General features: G+C 39.9%; 2 protein-coding genes across 3 annotated transcripts; one reads left to right on the forward strand and one right to left on the reverse strand.

Moving 5' to 3' along the window:
• Nucleotides 1–2,184: 2,184 nt before the first annotated feature.
• LOC103985028 (alpha carbonic anhydrase 7) lies at nucleotides 2,185–4,279 on the reverse strand. Its single transcript, XM_065108871.1, has 8 exons — nucleotides 4,219–4,279; nucleotides 3,800–4,111; nucleotides 3,477–3,694; nucleotides 3,279–3,385; nucleotides 3,046–3,148; nucleotides 2,802–2,969; nucleotides 2,642–2,695; nucleotides 2,185–2,542 (listed from the first exon to the last, which is right to left on the reverse strand). The coding sequence occupies exons 1-8, from the start codon at nucleotides 4,262–4,264 to the stop codon at nucleotides 2,441–2,443; spliced, it is 1,110 nt and encodes a 369-aa protein (XP_064964943.1). The 5' UTR covers nucleotides 4,265–4,279; the 3' UTR covers nucleotides 2,185–2,440.
• A 3,644-nt stretch (nucleotides 4,280–7,923) lies between these two features.
• On the forward strand, nucleotides 7,924–9,991 carry LOC135583708 (probable inorganic phosphate transporter 1-3). Of its 2 annotated transcripts, none has more exons than XM_065108869.1 (2): nucleotides 7,924–7,980; nucleotides 8,171–9,991. In XM_065108869.1, the coding sequence occupies exon 2, from the start codon at nucleotides 8,209–8,211 to the stop codon at nucleotides 9,775–9,777; it is 1,569 nt and encodes a 522-aa protein (XP_064964941.1). In that variant the 5' UTR covers nucleotides 7,924–7,980; nucleotides 8,171–8,208; the 3' UTR covers nucleotides 9,778–9,991. The 2 variants fall into 2 exon arrangements, with proteins under 2 accessions (XP_064964941.1, XP_064964942.1); XM_065108870.1 differs by having other exon boundaries at nucleotides 7,928–7,975.
• The last annotated feature ends 1,516 nt before the right edge of the window (nucleotides 9,992–11,507 follow it).

The following is an 11,507-nucleotide window of genomic DNA, read 5'->3' on the forward strand; positions in this document are numbered from 1 at the left end:
CCATACCAATCTTCTATTGGACCAGTACATACTGTTCGTATCGAGCGGGACACCATGGTACAGTGAACCTTGCTTTATATAACATTCATTTCACTCCATTAATAATGACTCCCATGTAATTAAGCATTCTTTAATCCATGCCCTTGTTCTCCAAACCATACATAAGAATCTACATGCATGATTTTATGTATGTTCTTATCATGTTCCATACATTTACATTATGACAATAATTTTTTTTTTATGTTTTTGTATAAATTGTTGAGCACAAGAACATTCTTTCACGGTCAACTTCTTACTGTATTTGCATGCATCCAACATATCAAGGATTGTTCAAGGTGCAAACTCCAAAGCACACCTCACTTCATACCATACATGGCAACCACCACTTGCACAACTTGCAGTAATAACAAGGTGCTACCATGAAACGCAAGCCAATGCCTCGTGCTGACCATATTTACAACATTATACCATCATGATACAGGTGTATATTTAGTGCCCAGGATGAGGTCAACACTCTCACTCCCTAAACACTGCCTACTTGAACAATTGTGAGGTTTTCCATTATAGCAAACGGTTGAAAAAGAAAATTCATATTTCATCTCATAGGTCTAAAAGGATAAAGGAAAATGTACACAAGACAAGAAGAACATGATTCAATAAAAATAATTAGTGAAAAAGTGTGATTAATAAATATGGCTAGTTTGAAATTTGAGATATTAAGATGAAAGCAAAATGTCATGGCTCAACATTCACAGTAAAGTACCAATTAACCAACTGCACAACAGTTACCATAAAATAAACACCATAAAAACCATTTGAACAATCAAAACGACAATAACAAAAACATCTACACGAGAATAGTCTGAGATCTCCTAGGTACACTGAATCTTTCACAGGCCAGTGAAGATTGTCCAATTTAAACAAGCATTAAGAAAGATTTTAGATCAATGACAACCACATGGGATTTCAACAGTTAAATATAAAACAAAGGGAAATTGCTGCATAATGTTAAACAAACTAAAAGAGGATTTTTCTGCACTGTGTTACACAAACTAAAAGAAGATTAAGAGATAGCTACACAAGTAAAGCAAGTTCAATAACAAAACAGAGAAGGCTGTCTCCAACAGGAACAATTCAGTTGTCGTTTATGAACTAAGCAACTATTAAAAAAAAGGATATAGATAGCAGTAACTACATGTCTATAAACTATTTGTTTTTGGTAGTGCCTTTTCTAAACTAGGTACAATATAGATAGAAAATAAAAAAAGGAACCATGGAAAGCGAAATCTCTGCTTGAATAACTACGCATGCAACGTCAAAATTTTCTATCACAAATCAGAAAGCAGAAACTCCCACATAAAAAAGAAACAACTGAAAAGAAAGCAATCGAACAAGTATAGTATGAGCGAAAACAATTTGAAAGCCACATGAACAATCTCAACACCAGGACGCAACAGCTCCACTCTCCATTCGTCATGGAAATCTGCCCGCGATCTGGAGAGACGAAGGTGTAGCATCGAAGAGGAAAGCGACTTCAAAAAGGAAAGGAGGGCGGAGGTAACAAGGGAAACGGTCGATCGGAAGAAGAAGTACCAGCGCTGCGTCTCAGTCGGTGGGCGATAACGTCAGATCCTCTGTCTCTGCCGGTGGTAAGGGCTCCGGTGTCCGGCGATTTCCTCGGTAGACCACCTGTTCCTCCCTTGTTCTTCTTCCCTTTCTCCCCCTTCGATTAGGGCATGAACGATGCAGAGGACGGAATAAGGCGAACAAAGAAATGGCCGGATCCGATCCGATAAGCGTCGTGATTGAAGAAAACGGATCGTTGTTTCGGGGTCTAAAACGGCAAAGCCATGCTTGGTGGGGTATCACACAATAGACCGTGCCCCGTGTCCACTGACTACGTATCAACGAGGAGGGCCAAAAGAACCCAAGCAGTCCCCCATGCTGCGAGTCAGGGTGGACAAATTGGATAGTCCGAGCCCAACTCAGCCCCTCCGATCTCACGTTTCTGGGTTGGGTTAACTAGATTGGAATCGATGAGCATCAAGTGGACTGTATACAGTGATCTACTGGTTCTGACTCCAATTCAGTGATTTCAAGCTGATTGTATACTGTTCTTGAATCAGCGTGAATCAATGTAGAAAATGAGGCAAAGCACACAATTGCATCAGCTCTTTACAACCATTAACCTTGTAATATAAGTGTGTTCCATATAATGAGTAAAAGGAAATAAGCATAAAGTCTCCAACCATAACCTACACTCAAAATATTCATGGCTCACCGGGAAATCTCATAGTGATAACCTACCTCATAAATACATACATAATACGCTGAAAACCCACCCAACCCATACAGTGCCTCCAAATAAGACAGACGTGAAGCAATATAACTCTGTACTATAGCTGCGATTCTATCGGGAAATATATCATCAGCTGCAAATTTATGGGTGGAAGATCTCATCGTTTTTACGAAGCCGAGGTGTGTAGAATTGGATCTCGCGTCCGTTAAGTGGTTGAAGCGGCCTGGCATTGTTCTCTGCATCCTGGAAACGACGATGTAATGTGATGATGTCAGGATATTGTCCTCTCTTCTATCGAAACATACAGAAGAATTGCTTTCTTGCAGAGGAGTAAAAACTTACATCATGCACAGCCTCTCTCAGCAAACTCACTTGATCTTTTGATACGGTTCTGATCTGTGATCAACAGTGGATTCAAATATATGTTTCAGCAAAGACAATTATGAGAATGGAGAGAGGAGATTATTGCAACTGCACTAGTGGCTTAAGGTGCAGACTTTACCTTTTCACTGATGGTCCACACCACTCCTTGAGTACAAGGTGGTGTAGTAAGAGAGCCCATGTATCTGTAGTACTTCCTACTTCCTATCTTTATGTGTCTTGGGTCCACAAACCCCACAACTCTCTCTTCTTCTTTGTTCCCAGCTATCTCTTCGATGTACTCCATCAGCTGCAAAGGAAACATAGCAGTGTTTGTGATTGACTTCCTGAGTACATCAGTAATGGTGTAGAGAAAGAAAGATCACCTCTGTTAGAAATGAATCTGGTCGGCCAATCTTGTACATGATGCCAACTACAGCTACGCGTTCGTCGGCCGATTGGTGTACCATGTGGAGCTCAAGAGCAAACCTGCGGAAAGATACCAGGAAATAGACTCAAAACTCTATGCTAAGGTCCGAATTGGGTTTTCTCGTCGTGTATCATGCAGAAAAATGAAGGGAAGAGAAGAACAGTGATGTTGTTTTGAGTAGGAGAGGACCTCTTGCCATTGATACTGTGCTCGGAGGGAGAGTGCCAGTGGCATTGTTTGAGCTCATAGTCCGTTCCATCGATGTGAATCCTTCCTGCTTCTTCCGGCCATTCCAACTGCATCAGTGTATGTAACACAGCAAAATGAGGGATGATGAACTAAAGAGGATGCAAGAAGATGTTTGCTCAAAGAATGTTCAGGAGCTACCATTATGTCATGGCCGCGGTTCTTGAGCGTCGCATTGGCAGCCCTGTAGCTCCTTCTTAGTCTCCCTAACCCGGGCAAAACCTTGACCCTCTCATGCAGCAGATCGATAGGAGACTGCATGTCGCCGTTGTTGCAGATCGCCCATTCCTCGCGAATCTCTCCCCAGCGTTGGGGGCCATTAGGACTCCCTTCCTCGTAGCTGAACTCGCTCTCGTCCTCTGCACTCAGGAACCAGAAACCAAACCCATCCGAGCTCGTTACATATAGCAGATGCAAACCTGTTCCAACATCGAACACTTGGTCGACGGAGCATCAAGTCGTACCAACTTCTTGGGATGTAGCTAAATGGCTCCGAGACAGGAGGAGGAGGAGGAGAAGGAGGCCGATGGCAGAGAACAACCCCTCGATCTTCATCGTCATTTTGCAGAGCCAATTCCTAGCTTTCTTGGTGTGAAGGGAAACAGAGTCCGCGGAACCTTTTAAAGATCTAAAACCCGAGGTCCGCAAGTCAACAGCAGCGTCGTCACGCGGGGAGAAGGTGAAGAACGGGGGAAACGTTTCAATGCGGCAAACGGAGTCAGGTGTTCGTCGTAGGACAAACGGTACAAAGGACTGCTCATCCGTTTCTCTTTGGACTGCTCAAATGATGGACGAAAGAGTTGCAAGACTAGCACACTGTTGTTGACATCATTGCTTTCTTCACGCACAGAACAGAAAGGAGAGCATCGATGGATACGCATACCATGTGAAGAAGACCTGGTCAATTGTCCCAGAAGCTTCTGCTGCATCGTCTGGCCAAAAGTAGCCCTGCTATATTGTGTCGTGACGACGACTTCCTGGCAATGAGAGAAGACATCGACTATGACTTGTTGGTGAGAGTTCACCTAGAAAAGAAGACAAACTAATAATGCTAGTTTGAATTTTCATATGGTTCTAAGAAAATATATATTATAGGAAATAACAAAATAATTGTTTTCTGCGATTGAAAATTACAAACAAGGTAGGTAGAGCTACTTTTCAAAGTTCGATTGCACGAGATTTGAAGAATTGCATATTTTCTTTTCTTTGTGCTTTTCTCATAGACTGGTCTCCTTTGGATGTTTAACTTGGCTTCTTCTTATTTCGAATTTAAGTGGTTTGAACTTGATTGTTCGATAGCCTGGATTTTTCTCTCAATTTTATTTTTTTTTCTGATTATTAATAAAGATAAATTTTTTTAATACAAACCATCGAGTCTACGGGAGTCAATAATCTTGAAATTATATTTTTTATAAAAAAAATAATTTATTAAAACCTCGAGGATCTATAAAAGGATTGGTTTAGGTCGTCGTGTAAAATATAAATAAAGTTGAGAGATACACAACCCATAAAATATTATATAGAGATCACTATTTATAACCTCTTATTTATTATTTAAAATCTTATTTTAAAATTTTTAATATTTTAAAATTATTTTTTTCTAAATGAATATCCTTTTCTTCTTTCCTCTTCTTCTTCCTTCGTGTTTTTTTTTTTTTTTTTTTTTTTTTGCTCTTCATCTTAGTATCGACTAAAGATGCATAATCTAGGCGAGAAGGGGAAGGCAATTATTGTAGGCGATATGAGAAAGAACACGAATTGGAACCGAGGACAATCAACAAAGAATATGGATTAGAGAACAACAACAATAATGAGCATTGGAGAGCATCATATAGGCAATGATGGGAGGTAAGAAAGAAAAAAAAATCAAAATTAGAGGGGGTTATAAATAATAAAATATTATTTTATTAATTTCTTAATAGATTTTGAATAGTAAAGAGGTTGTCAAAAAAAAGTAAAAAATGGGCTCTAAATAACAAGTTCTATATTATATTTCTCAGTTCTATGTAACCCAATTTTCACCCAATAAAATTTGGATTGATTGAAAACACAAGACTGTTTGTTACATACAGATTCTAGGCAAGCATCAGAGACATTTTAGTGATTAGAATATTAATTCTTGATTTGCATAAAAATGAATTAGTTTGAGTTTAGATTCCTAATTCGAGAGTTAGGGTAAATGGTATAATGATATGAGGTAGAGTTAAAATTGAAAAGTATTTTAAATTAATTTTAAAAAGATAAAATTATTATTTTAGTAAAATTTAAAATTATTTATTTTTAATTTAAAATTTATTCTGTTATATTTTATAATGTTGATTACAATGGTGTTTTGAGAGGGTTAATTATATATTACAATGGGATCTTTTAAGTTTATCAAACTGAAACATTTAACCGATTACTTTAATAAAATCTCGCTCTTTCTTAATTTTTAATTCTATAAAATTATTTTTTTAATCATATTGAGAATCATACAAAACATACAAATTATTTTGAATTATAGCCATCTTTTGCATTTTATATGAGAAAAACTTATGGAGGAGATTTCATTTCCTCTTATCATTTTATTTGAGCAAAAACCTATGGAGGAGATTTCGTTTCCTCTTAATCATATCATTTTGCTATTTCGTTTTCCTGGACGTATTATAAATAAAGTAGTTAATTGAGACAAAAAATAAAAATAAAAACAAAAATAAAAATGATTATTTACTTAATTGCCCCCATGCAGACCAGGCCCATCGCTTGCAAGCCCACGCGCTTGGCCAGCCTACTTGGAATCGAGGGGTCCTTATTTGCTTCGATTACCGGAGCCTAAACCGCAACATTACTTTAAATCACCATAAGGAGAATAATGTTGAGATGAAGCATTACTCTAATGGCCGCAATTGTCAAGAAAACTGAATCCAGATGAAAGCTATACATTGTTTTCTTCAGTATCCGAGTCCGAATCAAACTGTTTGCGTGCATAATTAACTCAAAAACATATCCAACTCTCTTTAAATTTATTTATTTATTTTTTTTGAATACGTAAATATTTTATAGCGATAGAGTTGTCAAAATCAATTTATGAGGAATTATTATTCCGGAATCTAAACACAACCTCAGAGATCACCAAAAGAGAACTCGTTGACCATTCTTTCTAGTTTCAGAAAAAGACAAATAGTTGTTTGTAAATGGGCCGATGTTTTTTGTCTTAATTATTATCTTCATCAATCATTCAACGAAGGAGGAGTTTCCGTACTTGATCCTCTCTTCCTCTCTTCGTGCTCCGTTGACGTCCGCTGCATGTTGATATGCAATGAATGACCTTCTATACGAAAGAAAGATAAAGCAGCAAAATGAAGTAATAAATAAAGACAAAGAAAGGGAGAATATATTATGCGTTACGGAATGAAAGCGGAGGACGAAAAAGAAACATATATTTTTGATATGCAATGAATGACCTCCATTTCATAATTATAATTATCTCCCATTGATTACATAAACTTAGCGTGTCCTTTTTGTTGGTGGGCCTTTACGCTATGATCGAGGTGTTAGCACGGCTTGATTTAATTTCGCATGCGTAAGGTCACCCACGCAGATGCTCGGGTGAGCGTCGGATCGGGTCGAGTTCGAGCATCGTCTTCCGAGCACGATTTCTCTCTTAACGAGTGATCTACTTCTTTATCGCTGAGCTCTTACACATAGGTCGGGGTCGGAAGGAGGATTTCCTGACTCGATCATTCCGAAGCTAAAGTTAACTTTTGGTGAAATGAGAGAGAGTTGAGTGTTTGAAGTGCATTCCCTGATCAAATCGAACATAATTATAATTATATGAGTACAGAAAAGCTGAGATAAGTCAAATCGAACATAATTACAAAATATTATAAATAATAATAACAAAAAAGGTCAAACAATAATTTATCTAAAAGAAATAATACCAGTCATTGTCAAATTAGTCATACCCAACATGAGCACGATCAGCAAAAAAATCCAAGTAGCAATCTATCTTCTTTAAAAGAAAGAAACAAAAGTCAATTCCTCGAAAGGAGAACATGTCATACATACATACACATATAAAACTTTATTCACTGATTAATCAAGTAGAACATGTTTGCTTAGTCGATCCATTTATGTGCAGTCTGCAACGAGGAATTGAGAGTGATCTTAGCTTGCTTAAATTCATATCAGAAAGGGGAAAGGGGAATTTATTTAATTGAATGACTCATCTTTAATTCTATGGCAACTGATATCCGGAATTAAACGAGAATAATTGATAGTGGTCAGCTATCGAATCCGACAGCTACTGGCAAAGTAGACATGCATGCACATATCTCTCCCAAAATACGTAAAATAAATCGACAATCAATTTTTCTCTCTACTTTATTTATTCTCCGACTACTAAATAGAGAATATTCTCTCAGTTACCCTAAAGCAACCCTTTTGACTTCACCAATAGAAAAACATTGGGTTGAGTGCATGACTTGGTTAGGAGATAGTTGACCTAAATATTCTATTTCCTGGCTTTTAATTAAGTGATTTAGCTTATCTTCTCGACGTTATCTCATGTAATATATAAGCCCTAACATGTCGAGAACAACCACCATCACTTGCTCGCCTCTCCTGTTGGCCCAGCGTTCCCTGTCTCTCCGCTCCCAGAGGTCAGGTGAAACCTCACATCTTTGCATTGGGCTTATGTTTGCTCTTCTTCTTTTCTTTGTCCCCCTCATTACATATACTTAGAGACGCACTGTATACAGTTTGCTATATACATATGTACATGTATTGCTTTGCACTTCATATGTAAAATTCTTTTGAGATATGAACCTTCTCTCTCGCATGTGTGTATGTTGCAGGGTAAAGAATTGTACGTCCAAGGAGGAGGAGTGCAGGGATGGCGGGAGAACAGCTTAAGGTGTTGGGCGCGCTCGACGTCGCTCGGACCCAATTGTACCACTTCACGGCGATCGTCATCGCCGGGATGGGCTTCTTCACTGACGCCTACGACCTCTTCTGCATCTCACTCATCACCAAGCTCCTCGGCCGCATCTACTACTACGACCCCAACTCGACGTCCCCCGGGACGCTCCCGCCCAATGTATCCGCTGCCGTCAACGGCGTCGCCTTCTGCGGCACCCTCTCAGGCCAGCTCTTCTTCGGGTGGCTTGGCGACAAGCTCGGCCGCAAGACGGTCTACGGGTTCACCCTCGTCCTCATGGTCATATGCTCCGTGGCCTCCGGCCTCTCCTTCAGCTCCTCCCCCAAGGCTGTCGTGACCACCCTCTGTTTCTTCCGTTTCTGGCTCGGCTTCGGCATCGGCGGCGACTACCCGCTCTCCGCCACCATCATGTCGGAGTACGCCAACAAAAAGACCCGCGGGGCTTTCATCGCGGCCGTCTTCGCCATGCAGGGCTTCGGCATTCTCGCAGGCGGGATCGTCGCCATCGTCGTGTCTGCGGGGTTCAAGAACAGGTATGACGTTCCGCCGTTCAGCGTCGACCCGATTGGCTCCACCGTGCCGCAGGCCGACTACGTGTGGCGCATCATCCTCATGTTCGGCGCCGTCCCCGCGGGGCTCACCTACTACTGGCGGATGAAGATGCCGGAGACGGCCCGTTACACCGCGCTTGTGGCCAAGAACACGAAGCAGGCGGCGGCCGACATGTCGAAGGTGCTCAACATGGAACTCGAGGAGGACGCGGAAAATGCACAGAGGCTGGTCGCAGACCGGGCCAACAGCTTCGGCCTCTTCTCCAGGGAGTTCGCTCGCCGCCACGGTCTCCACCTCTTAGCCACCACCACCACCTGGTTCTTCCTGGACATCGCCTTCTACAGCCAGAACCTGTTCCAGAAGGACATCTTTACCGCCATCGGGTGGATTCCGAAGGCGGCCACCATGAACGCAATCGAGGAGGTGTTCCGGATCGCCCGGGCGCAGACCCTCATCGCGCTCTGCGGCACCGTGCCAGGCTACTGGTTCACCGTGGCCCTCATCGAAATCATGGGGCGGTTCCGGATCCAGGTCATGGGATTCTTCATGATGACCGTCTTCATGCTCGGCCTCGCCATCCCCTACCACCACTGGACCACTCATCACATCGGCTTCGTCATCATGTACGGATTCACCTTCTTCTTCGCCAACTTCGGGCCCAACAGCACCACCTTCATCGTGCCGGCGGAGATCTTCCCCGCGCGGCTGCGGTCCACGTGCCACGGCATCTCGGCGGCCGCAGGCAAGGCCGGGGCTATCGTGGGCGCCTTCGGGTTCCTGTACGCGGCGCAGAGCAGGGACCCAGCGAAGAGGGACAAGGGCTACCCGGCCGGCATCGGCGTCCGCAACGCGCTTTTCGTGCTCGTCGTCACAAACTTCCTGGGGCTGCTGTTCTCGCTGTTGGTGCCGGAGTCGAAGGGCGTGTCGCTGGAGGAGATGGCCAAGGAGCATGAGCGAGAAGAAGGAGCATGAGCGAGAAGAAGTTGCGTGATCTCGTCTGCTGCTTCCGTTGGCGTGCCTTTGTTGGTTTTTGGGGGTCCACTTGTCTTTGTTTGCTGTGTTCATGTTGCCGAGTTGGGTCCAAATATGTGTGTTTCCTATGCTGGTTAACTATTTATATTCTTTACTGCTGGTCTGTATGGCTATTTATATTCTCTGGTAATTAATGGCTGCATTTAAAGCTCAATACTGTACACCTTTACATGGCGTAGTGCAGCTTCTTCTTCTTCTTCTTCTGTCGTCTGCAAGACTCCCATTCACAATGCAGCTATTTATTTTGCAGTTCGAATTCAACGATATAAAGGGTACTGACTTAATTTATCTGCTAAAAATTTTGGGCTCCAATCCAATCTTCCGAACTTAATCCTAAAACAAAACAAAAAAAAAAAAATCTACGAGGTCTCTGTGAGGCCACAATTAGGCCGTCCGAATTTGTCCAATCAAATATTTTAAAAGATGTAATATATTTGCTTAGCTCTATACTTATTATATAACCTTCAATATATTTCTACCAGAGGTGTTCAAAATGATCCGAACCAATTCAGCACAATAATATTTTTGTTTTAAAGACTATAAACACTTTTGATTAGGGAATACTCTTTGATTCCATTATGAGATATCAATTCACTTATGCTATCAATAATAATATCATAGAAAAATCTCCTATATACAATGGTATTTGATAGTTATGCATATGTTATAAACGCATAATCTTAAATCACACATTCATATACTATCCAAAAGTTATGTACATAAAAAAATGTGTCCACAGGTCATCACCTATATCTTCTTTGGCATGAGCATATTCCTATGAATAGATTAATAGTGTTATTACCTATAATGTAGAATATATAATCAGTGATAACTCAGTGACTATAAATATTTATAATTTCATTTAGGTGAATAGGTATCGTGTCATATATAATATTTCAAATCATATGCATAAAATATTTTATGATACATCAATGTTCTTATGATCTTTTTAACAACGTATAATCTTATAATGTGATAAATACATAATAAATAGGTAAAACTTTGATTCAAAGTAAATCATAATATATTTGTGCATGAGTAAGTTATAGTACATATAACTGAAAATCATAAATTATCATCACATATGTGTGCATATCTATACTGCACATTGTATATATAAATATATAATATATTTCATGATAATTACATCTTCTTATGATCTTATTGGTAATATATAATCTCATAACATGATAAATGTATAATAAGGAGGTAAAATTCCGATTCAAAGTAAAATAAAATATCCATGTGCAAGAGTAAGTCATAGTATATGCAATAGATAATTACAATACATCTATGAAGTCCCACATCATATATCATAATATATACGTGCACTCTCATACCATACGTCATATATATAAATGTATAAAATATTTTATAACAAATATCTAATAAGGAAATAAAATTCTGATTTAAAGTAAATCAGAAAACACATATGCAAGAATAATTCATCGTACATGCAATAGAAAATCATAATACTTTCATGAACTTTCACAACATATTTCATAACATATAAATGCACTCTTATATTATACATCAAAATATGTACATCTACTCTCACACCATATGTCATGATATATGCATACACTTTCATACCGTACGTCATAACATATACATATACTCTCACACCGTACGTCGTAATATATATATATATATATATATATATATATATA

This window comes from Musa acuminata, chromosome BXJ2-5, assembly GCF_036884655.1.
Source record: "Musa acuminata AAA Group cultivar baxijiao chromosome BXJ2-5, Cavendish_Baxijiao_AAA, whole genome shotgun sequence".
Classification (NCBI taxonomy): Eukaryota; Viridiplantae; Streptophyta; class Magnoliopsida; order Zingiberales; family Musaceae; genus Musa; species Musa acuminata.